At 36.7% G+C, this 23,634-nt stretch overlaps 2 protein-coding genes across 4 annotated transcripts; one reads left to right on the forward strand and one right to left on the reverse strand.

The window, feature by feature from the left end:
• The first annotated feature begins 11,473 nt into the window (after window positions 1–11,473).
• LOC145571406 (uncharacterized) lies at window positions 11,474–12,678 on the forward strand. The gene is made up of 2 exons (XM_081630443.1): window positions 11,474–12,379; window positions 12,505–12,678. The coding sequence occupies exons 1-2, from the start codon at window positions 11,474–11,476 to the stop codon at window positions 12,676–12,678; spliced, it is 1,080 nt and encodes a 359-aa protein (XP_081486569.1).
• Window positions 12,679–18,697: 6,019 nt separating this feature from the next.
• On the reverse strand, window positions 18,698–20,508 carry LOC145572678 (uncharacterized). 3 transcript variants are annotated; one of them, XM_081631643.1, is made up of 5 exons: window positions 20,373–20,508; window positions 19,754–20,254; window positions 19,485–19,676; window positions 18,982–19,376; window positions 18,698–18,904 (listed from the first exon to the last, which is right to left on the reverse strand). In XM_081631643.1, the coding sequence occupies exons 2-3, from the start codon at window positions 20,244–20,246 to the stop codon at window positions 19,636–19,638; spliced, it is 534 nt and encodes a 177-aa protein (XP_081487769.1). In that variant the 5' UTR covers window positions 20,247–20,254; window positions 20,373–20,508; the 3' UTR covers window positions 18,698–18,904; window positions 18,982–19,376; window positions 19,485–19,635. The 3 variants fall into 3 exon arrangements, with proteins under 3 accessions (XP_081487769.1, XP_081487768.1, XP_081487767.1); XM_081631642.1 differs by having other exon boundaries at window positions 18,698–18,895; window positions 19,754–20,464; XM_081631641.1 differs by having other exon boundaries at window positions 19,754–20,464.
• Between the last annotated feature and the right edge of the window lie 3,126 nt (window positions 20,509–23,634).

Here is a 23,634-nt window from a genome sequence, read left to right on the forward strand (position 1 = left end):
GTTCACCAAAGTTAGAATGAAGATGGTTTTAACCTTTTAAATTTACTCTTACCTTTACAAATTTTATAAATTTTCATTGGAGTAAACTAACGTCATGGCAATTGGATTTTGATCACATATAAGGTCAATATGATTTTATCCTAAAATCAATTAGTTATGGGCCTTAAGAGTAACCAACCAAATTTATAAATTCTTCTTAGTACTATCCTTTTTATCAGTTTATGATAAATAGTCTAAAATTAAAGAGGAGTTAATGTGGACTTTATTTTAATTTGATTAACTAATAAATGGACATAATTATGTCCAGTTAACCAATTGTACACTTTTTTTAATTAGAAGTTTCGTGAGAAATTTCTCTACTTGAGTCCATTATTGGCTTCGTGTAGAGCAAATGCTGAGGGTGTACGAACGGTGTGAAGGGTGATATTGTGATTTAAACCCAAATCATTAATTATATTACAGCTCCCCTTATTCATTTAGATACAAAAATAGTTAATCTAATTGTGAAAAACACTATGGAGGAGTAGTATCTATCGAGCCGTACCCAGTTAATTCCCCAGATAAACAAATTTATAAAAAAATTTGTTTATCTGGGGTATAATCGTCTTTTCAACTACCAGTGGAGGGATACATGTGTCATTTCATATACTAGTTGAGGGGTACATGTGTAATTTTCTCACCAAATAGTAAATACAAGTTGCAAACAGTAATTGGACAGCTTACCAAAAGTACTGAATAAATGACCACACTTTTTCAATATATTTACAGAAATGTCACCAAATTAACAAAAATTCGTTTATCTAGCAGATAAACTTGGATTTTTCCGTATCTATCTTAAAAAATATAAACAAATTTTACTACTACGATCAAAGTGTCACTTTATGAGAGTAAGGAATAACTCAAGTGATAAGAGCTCCTCTTCCGATTCCAGGAGATCTAGGGATTGATTCTCATCCATGCTTTTTATGGCTCTCTAAACACCAAAAAAGTGTCACTTTATAACTTTAACATACATGTGAAATATTAAGAATAATATACAATGGTGGTCAGGAGGTGATACATCGTTATATAATTACGCACCAACCATATTAATCTTTTAATCTATGGTATCAAGAGCCAGCGTGACATAAAGGTCACGGGTTCGAATCTCATCCACCCCTTCTTTAAAGTGGAATTAATTCGCACCAGATATGGGTGGGCCTGTGTTGCATCCACATTTCAAGCCCAAAGGGCCTTTCATGTGAGGGGGAGTGATAGAGTATAAAACATATTCCTGGGCCTCAACCATTAGCTTAAGCTTTTGGTTGAGTTGGTTCTCTAACAGCTACTTCCTAGAAGAGTAGAAGATACCTTTCTTTTAAAGGAGTGTGTTAGAAGATATTGCATTTATTTCGCCCCTTCAATAATTAAATCTAAATAATGAAATGTGTGCTTGTTTGAGGAAATTATAGTAATCCAACGAATGCCAAAATTTTTGGGACTTTCTTGATTTAACTTTTTAAGTAAAGAAAAATTCATAAAATCTATGGTGATTAAAAAGTTATCAATTCAACTTGCTTAGTATTCTCGCTCACCTTTTAGATTTGACATAACTGACTCAAATTTTATATTTCCTGCTATAAACAATACGATTTTGATATGAATCAAAACGAACCCAGCTCAAGTTGACTTCAAAAATTAGTTGACTAATATTTATATTTCGCGTTCTAGTTATTTAATGTATATTCAAATATGACCCAACACTATTTGGTTCAATCTAATTCGAATTTAATATAATTGTCTCATCATCCAAATTAGTATAAATTAATCGGGCAGATTACATTAAATACACATTGAAAGTAAAACTTTCTAAATATTAACTCTAATTGCTTGCCTCTTGCATTCATGATCATCTCAACATACATCACCTCTATCCGGTTCCTAGGATAGGTCTATCTAAGGATTTTTATCAGTTTTGTTCATTTAGAGAATTATAAACGTGATTGAAAAAAGTGGGGAAAAAAATACTCATGACCTAATGGGTACACTTAGCTCTAGGTATTCTCGAGAGAGCAATTGAAGTAAATTTAAGCCATCTCAAAGGTTTGGTGATGGTGAACATAAAAGGGGTAGTTAAAGTAAATTCTGAACAAACAACTGCCATACATAACCATGTTATACCAAAAAAACAAAAATAATAAACAAAAGTTGCATGAAATGAACATTCGTGTGTTTCGGTATGGGAGCTTCATGGACTTGTGGTGACATGGAAGTATTATTGAAGATATGGACAATAATAAATATAAATACGAAAGTATAAATGAATCAACGAACTACAAAATCAATTATTTGAGAATCTCACAATTGGACAATTATGTATAACATACAAAGAAATTTTTCCTCTTAAAGATTGATCTATTACTAACAATAATAATAACAATGGTTATTTAGTATCTCTGTTGTCTCTAGACAGAGAATTAATATACTAATTTACTATTGCATTTATTCTATGGAGTTACTGATTTAATTAATAATCGTAATACTTTATACTCGTAAGATTTTAATATCGAGTATAAATACTACTCGTACAACATATTATCACTACTTAAATCTAGTTTTTACTAAATACGAAGTATGATTTTTGTTTAAGATGAAGAAAACAGACGATTTTATTTTACAAAATGTCATACGAGCTTGTATGAGGTTATACGCTCCTTCCATACATATATTGTTGGTGTCAACTTAATTCTTACTGTATTATTCAATAATTCAACATGATGTATTATTCAATAATTCTTACTGTATTATTCAATAATTCAACATGATGTATGGCCTAACTCATAATCATGCAATACAATCGAATTTACCTCAATTTGCTCTAGTTTTAAAATTGACCCTTGAACATGCCCTTATTTGAGAACAATTGAGACACTAATACTCCGTAGTTAATACTATGAGTTACCCCCCTTTAACCCCCTCTCAAAGCATAATAGTGTAGTGTGATGTGCTTACCCCATGCCCATGTTATGTTATGGACCAGCTCGACCCAGTGTCATCACATTTAGGATTTGTTTTTTTCAACTTAATTTCAGTTCAGTTCAGTTCCTAATTTCCCTTTCATAAATAGTTCAGTTCAGTAAATCATAACAGACCTTTACTCTCAACAAAACACACATTTCCGCGATCTCCCCCTCCCCCTAGTCCCCTCCCTAGCTACTTCATTAGGGCTGAGTCCCTTCCCCCTCTCATAAGCTCTAGCAAGATGCTCCCCATAATTTCAGCTCCTCCACAAGTATGACACTACACTATAAATGATGATTTTAGTCATATCTGATTTTTATCAGCTGTCAAAATCAAGTTTCTATAGTTGCACAAACAAAGAACAAATAATATGCCACTTTACCTTCAACTAGTAAATTGTACACTGAAATTTGTACAGCATTATACATAGGAGAGCATTTTAAGGTTATTTACTTTCATTTTGTGGTATCTATGTTTGGCAATTGACATGCATCCAAGCAATAATCTACCTCTTCTATAAGTAACCTAGCTAGATGTCTTATCACTCTCTAGCTATTTTTATCAAGCATGCTCAATTTTTTTGGCTATACTTTATTTTAGTGTGATTTTTAAAATACAATCGTTACATAATAACACATGTCATACATTTTGACATTATATATTGTTTTAATCCCTTCGTCTGAATTTAATTGTCACATTAATCAATAATAGTACACTAATCATGTAAATAATAATTTCCTAATGAAGGTAATAAGTTTGATAGTGGCTGTAATTTATCAATGGGTTCTAACAAACATATTAACGTATGAGTTTTTTTTTTTTTTTTTTTTTTTTTTTTTTTTTTTTTTTTTCTTTTTCTTTTTTTGTACGTGAAAGGTGAGTTATTGTAGATTAGGACCATTAGCTAAGAGACATCTGTAATACTAACATATCCTGTATTATTCCAAATTTATCCCATAATGGGCTAAAGAATTTTATTTTTTTTTATAATTAATGTATGATTGGTAAAGCCACAATGAATTCTTCTTTCCAAATATTTAAGGAGGATAGGGGCTTCCAAAGGCAAATTTGTCCATAATTATACAGCTTGTTCCATCTACATATAGTTAATTTTTTTGGTCCATTATTCATAAATGTTAGCACAATATGGAAGGAGGCAATTAAAAGAAAAGACTTCTGTTTTTTGTGCCCTAATTCAATTACCATTTCTTCTAATTAGGTTTAAATTCAATAACTTGGAGGCAATCTATCAAAACTAAATGTGAAGGCTATTTGCCTTCTTTCGTTTCCTTTATAAAGAGACTTATAATGGGCAAATAATGTAGACAAAAGGTTCGATTACAAATATAGAGTAACCTTTTATTTCTCTTGTGACTTTGTTATTATAATATATCGAGACGACAAAACTTTTATGCTTAGCTTCTTACTAGCTAGGTATTGCACAGTGCTTATCAAGTGTCTGCGTAATAGGGGTAACATGGCTATTAACCCTAACTTGCATTCGAGGACAATGCATGACTTGATCCACCATAGAACACAATTAATTACAAATGATTATTTGATAATATTTAGATGAGTTTGAAAAGTCAATTAATTAAGTCAAGTGAACTAGTCAATTATAATAGTATATGGGCATTATATTCGATAAAAAGTGTCGTAGAATTTTTGAAACAAATATTGGATGTCCATTATATTGTTTTACTCTCGTGAAGATTGGTAAATAAAAGGGTGCAAAACAAGCTAATTTAATAAACTCACCATTTCTATTGATCTAGCTCATTAGCTCACATGAAAGAAGAGAATGACAGAGTGACAATGTCACGTCAACGTTATATATCTAGACATGTGTGTTCGATCATAAAATACATTAATAAGTTTATTTTAGTTCTATTCAAAAAAAAAAAAAAAAAAACTTTATTTTAGTTAAGATTACATATTCACACAGTGAAATTTACTACAAAAAATTACATAAAGTAAATTCTTGGGAAATTGTTCTATGTACCCCAAAGTTTTTAAAAAATGCACCGTGTATCCTTGAAAACTTTCAAATACACCATGTATTCTTGAGGTTTGTAAATAAATGCACCAAATACCCTAATTCTCCAACAAATGCACATATCATTAACTTATCAAACTAAAATTAAGCCCACACACTGGCTCACTTTTAATACTTTATATTTATGTAGTAAAATTGCCTAAAAGCATAAATTATTTCAAACTTTGAACTTCATCGATCATTTTAAATTCTAAAATTTTGGGTGTTAGAATCTGCATTATTAATTAAGTTTACTTTATAATTAAATGATTTAGCATTATAGTCGTAGCATTAAACTATAATAATTTAATAGAATTTGATGCTTAGGGGGTCTCAATTTAACAAAATTAACATTTATTGTGAATCTAAGGGTATTTGGTGCAAGTTTTTACAAACTTTAAGGGTACACGGTGCATTTAAAAGTTTTCAGGAGGTACACGGTGTATTTTTTTAAACCTCAGGTACATGGAATAATTTCCCTAAGTTCTTATCCAAAATATTGCTCTTCCATATGACTTCTCATCTAATTACTGAAATTTGGTTTTTTTAAAAAATAATTACTGAAATTTGGTTTAATTTTTGGAGCATAATAAATCATACTCCATAGTAAATTCGAAGTAATATTTAAAACCAGTTTTCAGGTCTTAATTTCTGGTTGATATTCTGTAGTTTATGAATCTCCATTAAAATTAGGACGATGTAATAAAATTTTGCCAGCTTGTTAATTAATTTACTTTAACCGAATTTCCCTCTTAATTGTCCGCTGTAATTAAATTTCAGACTTACAACTCGCACCGTAGCACGTACAAAAAAATAGTACTACGACTAAATAAGACTTATACTTGTAGAATATTTTTCCAATTGTAGTAGTCATAGTATAGTTAATTACTTCGTAGTATTTGTTCATTTCTCATAATAAAATACTATTAAAGTGGGTAAAGTAATTTTTTTTTTATTTGATTGATATTTGTATAGGTAAATAACCTACTACAATAATACATATTTCTAGGGTACAAAATATTCCTTGTCCTGTTTTATCTAAGTACTACTTACATGCCATTTGTTTTGATTGATTTAGTGTATTATATATGTTGAATAGTTTCATTTTACAGGGTAAATAGAAATACCCTCGAAGATTCAAGTTTAGCTAGATAACTCACCAGTCACGACCCAAAGATGACCTGAACCAACATAGCTCGAAACAAATTGATTTAATATGACGTATTTATTTTTTCATGATACTCCATGATATTGTATGGAGGAGAAACACTTCCCATTTAGCAATATATACATCGTACATACTAATGTTACAACAAATTTTTTTGAGTAATAAGTGTGAACAGATTGTGTTATTGATCATACAGTGATGAAATTGGGATTTGTGTTACACGTGTGGTGCAAAATAGCACAAAATTAAGTTGTGTCATCGCCATTAATTTGTTTTCTCTAAGAAAGGAAAGAAATGACATTGATGTTTATGTCCGAACGAGTTGGTGCAGGAAGTATTTGGTGCAGGAACATTAGGGTATGGTATGGTACGCAAGTAGACTCATATAAAATCATATACGAAGTACAAACATTTAGATTTATATAAAATATCTGTATTCTATTATGGTTATTGTGACAATGTAGTGGTTGGACTATTCATGAGATATACGTACTCAATCTATCTCATCATCATCTTATATTATATACGTACTTGTATTAGAGGGGACCAAGTTGAAATAAGTTAGAATGGTGATAACGAACTATCGTTGATAGAATAAATAATTAGCTTTTCTGTGTGATTCAAGCTGTATTATGTACTATACCATACTGTGGATTTCAGCTGAAAATTATGTTGGATTTTAAGGGTTTCAAAGCTACTCAAATTCATGCAACATTGACAAGGTACGGTGTGTTAAGTCTTAGGTCGTGGAACAACCACGGCCTTAAAATTAAAATGAGATTCATCTAATCCATCCGAGATATTATAATTAACACTACCTTAAATCCAATTGTCTACAAATTTAGTATGGAGTACTATTATGGGTAAATTTATGTAAGTCAAAATCAAGTAAAAGTCAACAAGTGTCAACGACGAAGACCAAGCTGTGAACCTTGACGACGAAAGGGTAGCTACGACGGACGGAGGGTACGAGAACAGCTCTCCTATTTTCTAGGAAGTGATATACACAAGACTTAGTCTTCCCACCAGCTGGATATAGCCGTTAGTGGGCTGAGTAGGATAAGGATTCTTTGAGAGGATAATTCCGGAAGAAGAGAAAGTGGTTAATCTCCTTGCAACGGCTAATTATGAACCCTAATTAGCATCTATATAAGGATAGGGCACCATCTACCGAAGACACATTGCAACCTAGCTACTAAAACACTCTAAGCATACATTGTAAACCAATCTCTTTGATATTTTGCATAGTGAAAGTTTGGTAGATCCTCATTCTACCCGCGGTTTCTACCTTCATTGGGTTTTCCGCGTCACCAATTCCTTGTGTTATTTCTTTATTTTTGCTTTATTATTGTTCACGATTTTATTTAGTTGATCCGTAGCCTAGATTTTGATACTTAATCCCACCTAACGAAAATTAGCATAAACAATTTGGCACCCACCGTGAGGCTAAAACTAGGTAAAACCCAAAATACCCTAATTCAACCTCCAATATGACTCCCAGTGAAATGACTCCAGAACAGCTGAAAGCAGCCTATGAGAAAGCTCAAGCCAATCTCGTAGCGTCACAGGAATCCAACGAGCGTCTAAACAAGGGGAAGGAAGCGTCGGAATCCGATGCAGCTACTCTTCGTCAGCAGTTGGAGTCTGCTCAGAGCAACCGCCGTCACCGCCCAAGACAGCTAGGTCTGGTGCCGAGAATGCCGTCGTTGGACATACTGGAGTCTTCGCATGATACAGATACAAAGTCCAGTGACGGAGAGATGCAGACGGGCCCTCTGATTTGGAACGGTGGACGACAAGGGAATTTCCAGACTCTGGGAGGTGAGCAGCAGATCAATGATCGTGAGCCGAATCAGACTGAGATCTTGCTCCAGAGGTTGGCCGCTTTAGAAAAGAAGAATTCCAGAGTGTTGTCGATGATGAAGAGAATGCCAGGTGTTCCGATCCCCGTCCAAAGAGAAGCTCGTGATGGATTCGCAGCGACTCGGTTCAGTGACGAGTTGTCCAGGGCTCACATTCCTAGAAGATTGTCGCTCCCAACGTTCACCTCGCTTTATGATGGAACGACCTGTCTGGAGCAGCATGTCGAGTATTACAAGCAGCGTATGTGGAAGCTTCGATCCCGTTCGAGTGCTGGGAAGCATGCATGTGCAAATCCTTCGGCGCAACACTGACTGGCCCCGCCCTCAAGTGGCATGGAAAACTTGAACCAGGTAGTATCACTAGTTTTGCTATGTTAATTAACAAGTTATATTCCCATTTTGAAAGTAGCAGGCAGTTCGACAAGCAGATAAGCGACTTGTACCAGATCATCCAAGGGCCCAAGGAAAGCATCAGGACTTATTGGTCCCATTTCAATAAGGAAAAGGTCTCGATCAAGAACGTCGACAACCGGACTGCCATCGAAGCCTTCCTCCGAGGATTTCATATAGATTCGGACCTGTACAAAGATATGGTCAAGTACCCCTGCTCAATGTTTGAAGAGGTCCGGACAAGAGCTGTGGCCCAGATGCATTTTGACGAGGACATCGCCAATCGAAGTTCCAATTAGAATGTCAAGAGCTTGACTGATCTCAAGGCTGCAAGCAATTCGGGAGGATCATGGCGACATCAGCCATACGAAATGACAGGTAGATCACGATTTGTTAATAGTGTGTAGGTGGAACAGATCATCGACGCACCGCAATATCCAGAGATATCCGAGTATGGGTTCGATGTGAACATTGTAGCGGTGGTGAAAGAGCTGGAGCCTTTAGGCAGCAAAGTTCGATGGCCGATGAAGAGCAATAAGCCGGATTCAGAAAAGGATATGAGCAAGTGGTGCGAGTTCCATAGCGACCATGGTCATAAGACGGAAGATTGTTATGCCCTGCGCAGAGAAGTCGCCTTCTAGCTGAAGAAAGGCAACCTCAAGCATCTTCTGGGAAAGAAGAAAGAAATGCAACCAGTAACGACAAAGCTGCAACAGCAAGCAGGCCCCCAAAACCGCCTGTGCTTGAGGTAGTAATTAATGTTATTTCTGGTGGTTCAGATATTTGTGGACTAACCTATTCTGCAGCCAAAAGAATCGCAAAGTCGTCAACAGAAAATGCAGATGTCCCGGAAGAGTTGAGAGATCCTCTGGAGAAGAAGCTAGAAGCTATGGCCATCACTTTCGACGATGACGACATCAACAACATCAACAAAGAGCATGAAGATTCCTTGGTGATTTCTCTGATGGTCGGGAATTGTCTGCTTTGGAGGGTTCTGGTTGACGGAGGAAGCTCCGCCAATGTTCTGTTCCGGAGAACTATGGAAGATAAGGGGCTAAGAGGTAGCGACATCGTCAAAAGGTCAACAACCTTGGTCGGTTTCAGTGGTGAGACTATGTCAACTCTCGGAGATATAACCTTACCGACCTTTGCCGGCAGCCTAAACCCCCAAACCAAATTCAATGTCGTCAACTGCCCTTCAGCCTATAATGCCATCATGGGAAGACCATGGATCCACAAATTAAAATCCATCCCTTCAACATACCACCAGTCAATTAAATTTCCATCCCCGTGGGGAATCCAAGAGATTAAAGGGGAATCCCGTGAAGCCAAACATTGCTACAAAACGACCCTAAAACCAACCATGAAAACCGCATAGCTATTACAGCAATTCCCAACACCAGACAATCCCAACGACCTCGAAATCAACGAAATACCCTTAGATCCCAAAAAACAGATCAAACCGTCCGTGTCGAAGCCAACTTAGCACCTGAACTCAAAAACACTATCCTAGCCTTCCTCCGAGAGAATAAAGACTGTTTCACCTGGTCTCATGAAGATATGACTGGCATATACCAAAGCATCATTTCTCATAAGCTGAACGTCGACCCAAATCACAAGCTTGTAAAGCAGAAGCGTCGAAAGTTTGCTCCGGAACGAAATAAGATAATCAACGACGAAGTGTAGCAGCTGATCGATACAGGAAAAATAAGAGAAGTTAAGTATCCGGATTGGCTAGCTAACGTTGTCGTCGTCATCAAGAAGAACGGCAAGTGGAGAGTTTGCATCGAATTCACAGATCTCAACAAAGCGTGCCCGAAAGATCCGTTCCCGTTGCCGCACATCGACGCCGTGGTAGACGCAACAACAGGTCATGAGCTCCTCACATTCATGGACGCCTACTCCGGATACAATCAAATCCTAATGCATCCCGACGACTAGGGAAAGACGGCCTTCATGACCAACAAAGTATATATTGTTATAAAGTTATGCCTTTTGGACTAAAAAATGCAGGTTCGACGTACCAGAGACTAGTCAACAGGATGTTCAAGGACCAACTAGGGGACACGATGCCAGTATACATCGATGACATGCTAGTGAAGTCTAAAAAATCAGAGGATCACGTCGACCACCTTTGACAGACATTTGAGGTATTGTGGAAATATGGTATGAAACTTAACCCTACTAAATGTTCTTTTGGAGTATCTGCTGGTAAATTTTTGGGCTATGTAGTAACGCAAAGGGGAATTGAAGCCAGCCCTTACCAAGTCAGGGCCCTAATAATTATTCAATCCCCCCGAAACATTAAAGAAACCCAGAAATTGACAGGACGAGTGGCAGCGTTAAACTGCTTTATTTCTCGATCGTCGGATAAATGCCATCTTTTTTATAATGTTTTACGAAAAAATAAAGGCTTTGAATGGACTGAAGATCATGAAAAAGCGTTACAGGATTTAAAAAATACTTAATGACGCCACCCCTCTTGTCGAAACCCAAAACTAACGAACCTTTGTAGCTTTATATTGCCGTCAGCGCGGTGGCCATTAGCGCAGTCCTGACCAGAGAAGATGACGACGCTGGACAGCTACCGGTTTACATGTAAGTAAAACTTTGCTCCCAGCCAAGGTAAGATACTCGTCTTTGGAAAAATTAGTTCTTGGTTTAAATACTGCTGTTAAAAAATTAAGGCATTACTTTGAAACCCACCGCGTAGTGGTGATGACTAATTATCCACTCAAGTCTGTTTTGAGAAAGCCAGATTTAACAGGACGATTAGGGAAATGGAGCATCTCCCTAAGCATGATGGACATCGAATATCAACCCAGGAAAGCAATCAAGTCGCAAGCCTTACCAGATTTTATGGTTGACTTTAGCCCCGATTTACAGGCCATAGCCGACAAGGAAGTAGAAGAAATCAACAACGTCAACAAAGAAAGCAAATGGATCCTGTTCGTCAACAGTTCACCTAATCAACGAGGAGCTGGCCTGGGAATAGTGCTAAAGTCGCCATAAGGGGACATGATAGTACGATCTATATCTTGTGATTTTAAAGCAACTAACAATGAAGCAGAATATGAAGCTTTGATTGCAGGAATGATCGTCGTCAAGGACTTGGGTGCAACGGCTTTAGACGTATACAGTGACTCCCTCCTCATCGTTAGCCAAATAACAGGAGATTTTGCTGCAAAAGACTCCAAAATGACAGCCTACCTCGAAATAGCCAAAGAAAAAGCCAAACACTTTAACCCATTTACAATCCAACAAATCCCACAAGACCAAAATGCCCAAGCCGACGCACTTGCCAACTTAGCCTCTGCTCTCAAAAAGACCACCTTCACAAATATTCCTTTAGTCCACTTGCAAAAGCCATCCGTATCCACAAAAGCAATCCTTCCCGTCAACGACATTAACAACGACGACGAATGGACCAAACCCCTCCTAGAATACCTTACCAACGACATCCTTCCCAATGACAAAGCAGAATCCCGAAAACTAAAGTACAAAGCTTCCAGATACCATATTGTCGATGGAGTCTTGTTCCATAAATCAGCATCGGGACTATCGCAAAGATGCATCCAAAGCCTTGAACAACAGTCCATCCTTAGCCACCTGCACGACGACATATGCAGCAGTCATGTTGGAGGTAGAGGGCTTGCCAAAATCGCAAAAAGACAAGGATACTTCTGGCCAACGCTCCATGAAGACATCATGCAATATGTCGCCAAATGTGATAGATGTCAACGGTTCGCCAACATCGTCCACAAACCTTCGGAATCTCTGCATCAGACCTTGTCTCCATGGCCTTTCATGAGATGGGGAATGGATATCGTCGGAAAGTTACCTACAGCACCAGGGCAAAGGGTTTATATGTTAACACTAACTGATTATTTTTCTAAATGGATTGAAGCAATTGCCTTGAAACAGGTAAAGAACAAAGAGATTATCTCGTTCATATGGACTAACATTATTTGCAGGTTTGGTATCCCGTCAGTGATCGTCTGTGACAACGGATCACAGTTTATTAGCGACAAAACTCGTTAACTTTGCAGGAAATTCCGCATAGAGTTAAGGATGTCGACGCCAAGATACCCCAAGCCAATGGACAAGCTGAGTCCAGCAACAAGGTTTTCATGAATGCCATCAAGAAAAGGCTAAAAGCAGGGAAAGGTAGATGGGCCGACGAGCTCCCAGCAGTCTTGTGGGCCAATCGAACAACGCCATGATACATAACGGGCAAACACCCTTCTCCCTCGTCTATGGCTGCGAAGTCGTCCTCCCAGTCGAAGTTGATTTCCCAACGTCCCGCTTCGGTCTCATGACGGAAGATAAGAACCAGGAAGAAATGGAAGATAGCGTGGATGCAGTTGAAGAATTAAAGGAGACAGCGCTGATAAGAATGGCAGCACAACAACAGATCGTCGCAAGAAGCTTCAACAAGAATGTCAAAGCAAAGGTGTTCCAATTAGGCGATTGGGTACTAAGGAAAGCGTTCCAAAACACAAAGAACCCCGCTGACGGAAAGTTTGTTCCTCCATGGGAAGGCCCCTACGAGATCACCCAAGTCGTCGAGAATGGCGCTTATCGACTAACCGACCAGCGACGTAAACCCGTTCCAAGAAGTTGAAACGCAACCCATATCAGAAAATATTACTTCTAGTAGAATGTCAAAAGTGTTCGTTGACGAAAAAGTAATACCCTAGCCACTACAAGTTGATTTCTTTCGTTTAATTATTTAACTTTGATTAAGTGTTCTGACTTAAGCATTGGAGGGCCGTTGGCATGGTAACGAACAACGGTACTCTAACCATGTTGGTTTAGTAGAGCACCGACCGACGAAACGCACAGCAACGAACACAAACAACTCTAGTCATGACCTACAAAGTAAATGACGAAAGGAAACAACTGACTCGGCTACACTGACATCCCTTAAATTGATGAGGAAAGTTGCCGTTCAAACGCAGTTGAAGCGAAATGAAGCCCAGGGAAAATCTGACCTTAGCATCTGACACCAAACACCCGATACCTGAACCATGAACTAGTCTTCAGTGTTCAACGTCGACGCTGGAACACAAGGGGCATTAGCAAATAACGCAACGAAAGGCCTAAAACAAAAGAACAAAGTCTTCGACGAATGCATTGTGTAGTCGGAATGAATAAATAGAAAAATTCTTTTGTAAATTAAATCTTCGTGTCTAAGTAAATTTCGAAATCAATAAAACTTATTATTCTCAAAGCCCTTTTAATCGCTTTGTTACAAAATTTTTGACATGTCACCCTTTTTCTGTTTTATTTTACTTACTCATATTTTGAACTATGTCTTAAGTTATGTTTTTTGGATTCACAGAACACGCAGTAGTAACAACGAACAATGGAAAGCAAAGTACCATGTAAAATAACAACGTCAAAGAGTACAAAGATGTCCAAAAGAACCACTTGCCCTCAAGTGGAACAAAGTACAGAAAACAAAGACTAAAGTAAAGCAAAGTCTTCCGACAAAAGCAAAGTTGTTCAAAATACACAGAAAGAAATATAAACCATCACAGACGATGGCCTTCAAGCATCAGCACCAGCTTCGTCGACATTCAGTCCCTCGACGACATCCTTGATCACTTCATCGGCTTGAACATTGTCATCATTGCCTTCGTTCGTCAGAGGCAGCACCTCAGCACCTTCATTGAGTTGGAGTCCACCTTCGACGACAGTCGACGGAGTCTTGGTGACGACGACGGAAGAAGGAACGACAACCAACGGAGTTTGCTCTGAATCTGCACACTACAAGAAAAAGGGGGATTAGCGACGGTCAAATTAGTCGCAAATCCGTCGCAAAAATGGATTTGCGACGGATTTGCAACTACTTTGGTTAGTTGCTAAAGACCTCGTTGCAAATCCATTTTTGCGACTAATTTTGGTATAGTCACAAATTTAGCGACGAATTTGCAACGACTTTGCAACTGCAATTTAGTAACTAACTTTAAAATTTTAGTAACTGAATCATAGTCCGTCGCAAAATATTAGCGACTAATTTGCGACTATCAATTAATGACTAACTATAAGATTTTAGCAACAGATTCATTGTCCATCACAAAATAGTAGCGATGGATTAACAACTACTTTGACCAAATTTTTAAGACTACCGAGACTAGTATTTTGCGACAGATTAGCGACTACGGAGACCAATAATTTTATGATTGATTAGCAACTGCCAAGATCAATTTTTTGCTACTAATCAATTAGTTGCTAATACAAGTACCTTAATGCTTGGTGTCTTTTATGATGGAAAGCGCCATTTCTTACTTGAAACATAGCCTAATATGTTCCCATTAAAAAAATGGTTTTTTTCCCTCTAAATTGAAACAGATACACATACATATATTAACTTAAATATTTTCAATAATAATTATTGTAATAAATATTACAATTTTATCCCAACAGAAAGTATTTTAATTGTACAAAGTTGGGATTAGCATTAATAAGAACATTTAACAACAACAGCAGCAACAACAACATCAATGGCTTCAACGTATCAGCAACAGGTCTGCAAGAATGAAAACCAAATAAGTACCTTGATTAAAATTTGTCAAGAGAATACACAAGAAGACCAGTTTAAAAACCAAGACATGAATGAATAGCATAATATTGTAGATGAAGTATAATAGCGCTATCTAGATGATTAAAATATACATGAAGAGACATGCTTAAACTCATCAAGACCCCCTTGCAAGCTTGGGGAGATTCATAGCAATGCAAGGACTAACAATAATGATCAAACTTTACACGTCTTTTGTAAACAAAACTAAGAAATGTTTTAGATACAAAAGATCCCAAATCCTTCTTATCATAACTAAATTACCAGAATATCTTGATAGACAGAGATAGGAAACTAAGGTAAAGTATAAATTTTAAGGCTAACCTTGTCAACGTTCCTGAGGTGCTTCTTTACTTTATAAGCTGATAGGGAGTCAGTAATGAAACTTAGTTATTCACCTAACAAAACTTAGTTATTCACCTAACAGAGAGTTAAACAAAAAATAAAACCCTAACAGAGAGCGAATATTTAATATAGATTACAATATGAAAGAAAAGATGGAATATTAGTTCACATGCATATTGTATATTTTGAAGCTGAACAAGCAATAAAAAAAGATAGAGAAGCAAAAGAGAGCAAAGGTAAAGAAAGACAAAATATGGCAGAATTCAGAATTCTGATCCCATAGAGTAAGTAGTAGAGCATTCAACCTGTCAAAGGTATGAACTAGCCCATCTGCACCTTTTTTTCAGCATAAAACAATATATACAGAAGCATAATATGTACTATATATTTTTCTTAGTCCAATCAAGAACCATGTTAGAAACGGAAAGAAGAGGAAACGAATATTAAAACCAATTTGATCCAAATAGCAGAGCAGAGCAGCGCACGAAAAATGGAGATTAGTCTCCACTTGTGCTTGAAGATTATGAGCTTGTTCTGCAAATGTAATGAATATTGATCACATTTTAGACAATAAGCAATGTTTGTTTGTGCTTAAGCTTATTATTAACATATGTACATATCATTTAGTCTCTAAGACTCTAACACTTCAAATTCCAAAACATAACAATAAATCTCCAAAATCCTAACAGCAAATCCTAATATCTTAAATGAGAAAGTTATAGCATGAGCATCCTTTCTACATCAGTAAATGATATAGTTCCCACAGTCTAACATTCTCATTCAATTTTAGCGCAATAACAAATCTTCAAAATTGTAATATGGAACCACTTAACCACTTCAATGATAAAACCAAAAAATAATGAAGCTACACTCATTTGGAGGTGATAACACCATAATAAAGAACCAAAGAGCATAAAATAGTTAGACAAATTACATCTCCAGTTGTTTCTTAGGGTATTATTTAGCCTTAGTATAATGCATATTACATCTTCTTTCGGTTGTTTGTAAGGAACATGAGAATAGTAATACTGAAATTGTAATTACAGATACAAATCTCTCAGCAACACTAATAATGCAATGGTGATTACAAACACACACAAAAACCCCAAAATTTCACCAATAATTTCAAATTTTTGTCACTTCAATTGAATTTCAATCAAATTCCTATCATCAAACCCAACCAAAATATATAACAAAAAAATCAACCAAAATCATGTAGATTTATACGAATAATAAAAAAATAAAAATTAAAAACGCAAATTTTGACATTGAATCAATAAATGGGCAAAATTCATCAACAAGCCCAAATAAAAAATCAACAAATTGATCCAATATAGCAATAAAACAAGCAATATAGAGGAATCGGTTAACAAGGAATTGATTCTACTGAGAATTGGAATACGCGAAAATAGTTAAAATATAAAGGACCTTACATGTAGAGGAATCGGCGCCGGAGTTCAATGAATCTGGCGACATGAGCGACGACGACGGTGGTGGAGGTAGAGTGATGGAGAGAGTGAGCAGATGAGAGAGGAAGAGAGAGAAATGGGGGTTTTCAGTTGTTGATCGAATTTGTTGGGTTTTGGGAGTCGAATATATTGGATTGGGGTCGAAAATTGCTGGGGTTTTGGGGTTTTGAACGGGTTTGAAATTTCTGGGGGTTTTGGGTTTGATTTTTGCTCGAGAATGGGGAATTTCTGCTCGGATTGTTCGAGTTAGGGAGGATTTGGCTCAAAATTGCTGGGGATTTCGGTTGCCAGTTGAATTTTTTGGGTTCTGAGGTCGAATGATTGGGGTTTGAATAGTTAATTTTGCTGGGTTTTTGGGGTATGAACGGCAGCAAGCTAAAGTAGTGCATATTTCAATTTTTTTTCTACAGACTCTACACTATAAGCAATGGGCGAATGAAGAGGGTAATTGCATACTATCGTTGAACTAATTTTACCCTAACTAAGGCAAACAAGTTCCTAGATTATGGCCATGTTTGTTAATTAGAGTTTCTACAACAAATGAGCTTATTTGACCAATTAAGTTAGAGATTGGACTACAATCACTACATAAATCATCTAATTTGTTTGTTTGGTAAAAGAGCTTTTTAAATAAGCTTATTGAGGCAAATAAGCTAATTTGTAAAAAGCTAATTAAAAAAAGATTAGCTTATTGAGTAATGAATGTCAAAAGACAATTTTATCCTAAAAGTTACTCTAATTCACATTCTTGCCCTCCCGATTTCTTACCCTAATCAAGTAAAAAAAATATTATCAATGTCCTAAATTGTCATTTCATATGTTCAACTATCAAGCAACTACAAATAACAAGATAAGTTTACCCAACAACTCTACATAAAAAGCTCTTATAAATCAGCTAGTCAAAGCAGCTAATGCAACCATTTAGTCAAAACAGTTGATGCAACCAGCTCTTGTCAATCAACTAACCGCTAATTACCAAACAGGACCATAATAGACTGATAACACTTTCACCGTGGGATACGAAACCATAACTTCGTCATATTTAAGAAAATTATCAAATTGCCTATTTTCAAACACCAAATGGAATGTAGAATGAGCTGAAATAACAACCATATATTTGTTTGAAAAGGATGAACATCACAATTAGTATCGAACGAATGAATATTTCAATCTCTTTCAGCCACAAATTTTTTTTTGCGACTGAATATTATGGTAGTCGCAAATAGTAGTCGCAATTGTTTTTATTTGCAACTAAATATTAGGGTAGTCGCAAATATAAGTCGTAAATTAGCGACCGCATTGCAACTAATGTAAAATTAGTTTAAAAATTTGTGACCACTAGTCTTTTTCAGTTGCAAAAATGTTTTTTTGCGACTGAAAATTAGGGTAGTTTTAAATATGAGTCGCAAATTTGCGACCCCATAGCAACTACAACAAAATCAGTCGCAAAATTTGCAACTACCTGTCCTTTTCAGTTGCAAAAATATTTTTTGCGACTAAATATTAGGATAGTTGCAAATATCAGTCACTAAATTGGCTTTTTCTTGTAGTGACAGTCGACGCTATTGCCACATCCTCCCCAAGATCGTCAAGAGTCCCTCCATTGGCCAGAAAACGGTTTATCTCCTCTTGGGGACACCACCCTGAATCCTTCCCGTCCAAGTATTACTTCATCAACCTAGCCTTAACCTTGGTTTCCAGTTCTGCATAATCATCCAAAGTGTCGTCCAAATCCTTCTAGGCCGTCGCCATATCCTATTGTGCCTTCAACAAAGCCTCCTCCTTAGCATTTATGATTGCAACCTTATCCTCCAAACGCCGAGCTTGCACCTTTAGTTGATCCTGCAGCCTTTTCGACTGACCCTCTAATTGACCTTCCAGATTGTCCACCTTCTTTTTTGCGTCGTCGAGCTCTGTCTTGGTCATCTGGAATGTCCTCACAGCTGTTTGACGTTTCGCGTCAGCATCCTTAGCAATGTTATCCAGCCTTTTCATCTCCTTAGCCATCCCGATCACCCTCTCCCTCAACACCAACGAGTTCTGTAAACACTAATCGAACACATTCAACATCACAAACCCAAAAATGAACAACAATAATCGGAAAACCAAAACAAGAAGTTACTTACATAAAGATGAGTAGTAGCAGCTTCCGAAGCAATGTCTGAGGTAGAAGTCCCAGCCAGACTTTCCCTGGAACCCGAAAATAAAAGTTAATATAGCTGAGGAAACAGTGAATGACGCTTCTCCCTATGTAGGCTAAGGAAATCTGCAGAGAAGCGCGCTTCGACAACAGGAATTGCAGGAGCGTCCTCGACCTTCTGCTGCTTGCGAGGAGGGGACGGTGACAGAGTAACGGGCATAGATGCATCGATAGTATTTTTGGGTGACGGAGCATGAAGGTGTTCCGTCCTGTCAACCGTTGACGATTGCAGCTGCTCTTGGGATGCCAAACCCCGCTTTCTTCTCATCCTGAGATCCTGCTCCGCTTGGGACAAGCTTTATTCGCGCCTACCTCCTTGCGCTGCAAATTTAGAAGAAAGGCAAACACAATGAACAACCGCTCTTAATAAAGAAACGACGACATTAGCAAACGACAATGCTAAAATCAACGAAACATCGATAAACCTACGAGTAGACATCGTTTCCTCATAATCCTCGATTCTTTGAGATGCACTTGGTGAGCCTTGGCGCTTATGACTCGACGATTCGCCTAAAGATGGTTTCGCCTTTACGAAAGTCCTCCTCTTACTGTCGATCTCAAGAAATCGTTGGACCTTGTTCTACGACTCTTCCGACGGCTCAAGAAAATCAAGGGCTAGCTCTATACAACCAAAAGCAATATCAAACATACAGAAAACTTTAGTCCAGGAAAACCAAGTCATATAAAGATTCACTTACCATCCTCTGGCCATCCTTCCGTCAACCATGTCCCTTCGACACCCAGAGAAGTCTTTCTGACATAGACAAAATAGTTAGCCCAAAACCTGTCATTGACATCGGTGTTCAACACCAATTGCTCCCCCTTCTTAAACAAACTCAGAAATCGATCTTTCCTCATCTTTACATCATAAGCTTCCACCAAATCCTCTAAAGTAAACGGATCCTCCCAATCCTTAGTAACCTCCTCGAAAATCGACAGAATTCTCCACCTAGATGGCATAAGCTGCCCAAGGCTTAGCCCCAGCAATTCAAAGAAAGACCTAGTTAAAGGTTTAAAAGAAAACGTCGCCTTCGCCTCTAAGAATGGGTACCTAAAGAACACAACAAAACCCTTGGGGCAATCTTCTACTTTCTTACCTTTCCCAGGAAAATGAGCAAAGGCACTCTCAAGAAACCCAGCTACCTTCACTAATTCGTCCTTCATCGCCGGTGTTATTAATGACTCCACCATTTCTTTTTCTGAAACAATCGACCCCCTTTTTTCAACAACTCGAAGTGAAAACCTAGACCTAGTTTTGGGAGTTTTACTCAACATTTGCTGAATTGAACTACGAAAGCAAGAAATTGAAGTAATTACCTGTTAATTGGAGTTAAAAAGAGCAGGGAACCAAGATTCGCCGCAGTTCGCCGCCTTCGAAATCACTAGAAAGCTTGAGCAAAAGAGAGAGAAATAAGAGAGAGAAAGTGCGGTAATTTAGGGAAGCACGAAAGCGTGTAGCAGTAATAAAGACTTGAAATGACGGTTAATTGGAGGAGTGGGAAGTTGAGATAACTCCTCAAGGGTAAGTGCGCCTAAGTGTAAGGACGATTCTGCCCCTTAGAAGTAGTTTTTAAATTTTGTTCTTTTCTCTGTAAGTTCTTTTATCTTTGTTTTTTAGTAATTGCCAAAAATGTGCATAGATGTCCATATTTAGCAATTAGGGGCAAATTGTTATGGGTAAATTTCTGTAAGTCAAAGTCAAGTAAAAGTCAACAAGTGTCAACGACGAAGACCAAGTTGTGAGCCTTGACGACGAAAGGGTAGCTTCGATGGACAGAGGGTACGAGAACAACTCTCCTATTTTCTAGGAAGTGATATACACAAGACTTAGTCTTCCCACCAGCTGGATATAGCCGTTAGTGGGCTGAGTAGGATAAGGATTCTTTGAGAGGATAATTCCGGAAGAAGAGGAAGTGGTTAATCTCCTTGCAACGGCTAATTATGAACCCTAATTAGCATCTATATAAGGATAGGGCACCATCTACCGAAGACACATTGCAACCTAGCTACTAAAACACTCTAAGCATACATTGTAAACCAATCTCTTTGATATTTTGCATAGTGAAAGTTTGGTAGATCCTCATTCTACCTGCGGTTTTTACCTTCATTGGGTTTTCCACGTCACCAATTCCTTGTGTTATTTCTTTATTTTCGCTTTATTATTGTTCACGGTTTTATTTAGTTGATCCGTAGCCTAGATTTTGATACTCAATCCCACCTAACGAAAATTAGCATAAACAAGTGCTCTACTGTCACATACATTATATTAACACATACACTCGTGTACGTACTATGAGGGTAAGGGATTAGAGTCTTAATTGAAATATCTTACTCTAAGCTAGTATGGAATAAATTAAACCAAACAAACTTGGTAAGGTTGGTGGAGAACTCACCTTGTAACTTTGAGGTAATGAGTTCGAACCCTACCAATTACATTACGAACCTGGGATGGCTTAACTATCAATTCAGTATAGCTAGTTAACTACATCCAATAGATGACTAATATATACTTTTGTTTTTTTGGTTTATATATAGAGTCGCAACTAACATATAAGGATCATATTTTTTTGGTTTTTGATGTATATATGGAGAGTCGCAAATAAAAGTAGTAATGTAAACAAGATTCAATTCTTTGTCTTGGGTATCACCTCAGTATTCTAACTAACTAAACTAGTTGACATCCACAAAAATTAAGAATTGTAATTTACGATTGCAAAAATAGTCCAATAGTCACGCCATGATGACAATAAATGAGAGAAATCAATAAAGAAATAATATTTGCAACTTACAAATCAAAGCACTTTGATTCTTTGAAGCCTTGAAGGAATGATATGAATATATTGAAGAACAAAGCCCCACGGTAAGCTAGGAGGTTGTTGCCTAATTTTTGTTCTTTACAATTAGCCGCTTCTTAGATTCTTCAACCCTCGTCGACTTCAAAGCCTTAATTATTCTAACACATTGGTTTCGAGGGTTTAGAGCGTTTGATGATTTTGTGGGGAATTAGTATTTCGATACACATAACCTTAATCCTCTCCCGTACTTAGATAATCGTTCAAAATAATACTATTTTCGTTTCATATTAGTAGCAATATTTGTCAATAAAGGATGTTTCCATTCATATTATATACAACATATGTTATATTTTCTTACTCCGTATTAAGTTATCATTTCTTTCGTCTCCTCATTGCATGCATCTTATATTTCTTTCTTTGTTTAATATACACGTGCAAACAAATTTTGCTTATAGATCAATTGCCAATAATAAGAAATAGGGATAGTATACGATATACTTCGATAAAACATGCTTGGATGCAAAATTCAAAATTTTATAAAGTCTACTCTTGCAACAAATTGACTTTATTAGTGAGTGACTGAGTGTATAAAATCAACTTGTTGCATGTTGTAAGAAAGGGAGGAAGTATAAGATATAGGATGTGTTCAAGAAAAAATAAAAATCATCGACAAGAAGCTAAGGAACGACTCTTTAACAAAGAACCAAGCTTAACTAGTTCTTGGTCTAATCCAGTTCAACCTAGACCTAAACCAACATGCATGAATATATGGTCAAAGTTCAAGACCAAATGACTCAGACCAATAAAAAAAACGACCAAGCTAAATTTAGGACCATCATAGTACATTAGGTTACCCCAATCTATGGTAACCTAGAACGTACAACTGACAACTGATCTAGCTGGTTGGACCAGTATTATATGAGAAGCACGTACAACCTTATGATTAAGTTAGCTAAGCTTGTACTAATGAAGGACCATTTATCCTAAATCTTGAAGCTGACACTTATATGACAGCCTAACTTTGACATATACACTTGTTAATTTAAGGTGTATGGTGTATTGGTGTAAGGTAACGTCCGGTGTGTGTGAAAACTGATTTTGAGACACCCTAAATTGATATTGTCATATCGAGAGCATAGAAAATGCGCTCTCATAATGGATGCACTAAAATCATATTTTAAAATTCATTGTGACCTTAAATGTAATTGAAATGAACTTATCTAAATCTAGCTTGAATAATTGAATTGACGGGAACATCATATACAAATTGAACTTTAATTTATTTTTTGGTGTAGAAAAAGTCACAAATAGTTTATGAGCAGACAGGTTTTGAACTAGCTTAAGTTGATATCATATCCAAAATTTCAACCAACGAACTGACCTAGCTAATTGACACCGATGTTTCATTTGTAGCCAAAATATATGTGCCAAGTTTCACAAAATTCGTAGTTTTTGGATTACTAAATTGAAATGGACGTTACCTTATACACTGTAACAATTTATTAATATTTTTATTGAACAATTTAATCGTCATGAAATATTGTAGGGTCGAGCTAGCTCAATGTTTGTAGAAGATTCAATAAGCTTAATGATAATGTTTAGCAAATTCTAGGTCATTTCTCCACGTAAAAAGCTAATTAAAAGTTATATTAGTTTGCATGCACATAGTGATTAAAAGTTACTCGTATATTACTCTATATTAATTCTGTTGAGAATTTCTATTTTAGTATAAATATAAGATTGTCCTAACTTTTGTAAACCTTTTCATTTCAAGATAAAATAGA

The sequence above is a fragment of the Chenopodium album genome, chromosome 12 (genome assembly GCF_948465745.1).
Source record: "Chenopodium album chromosome 12, dcCheAlbu1.1, whole genome shotgun sequence".
NCBI classification, from domain to species: Eukaryota; Viridiplantae; Streptophyta; class Magnoliopsida; order Caryophyllales; family Amaranthaceae; genus Chenopodium; species Chenopodium album.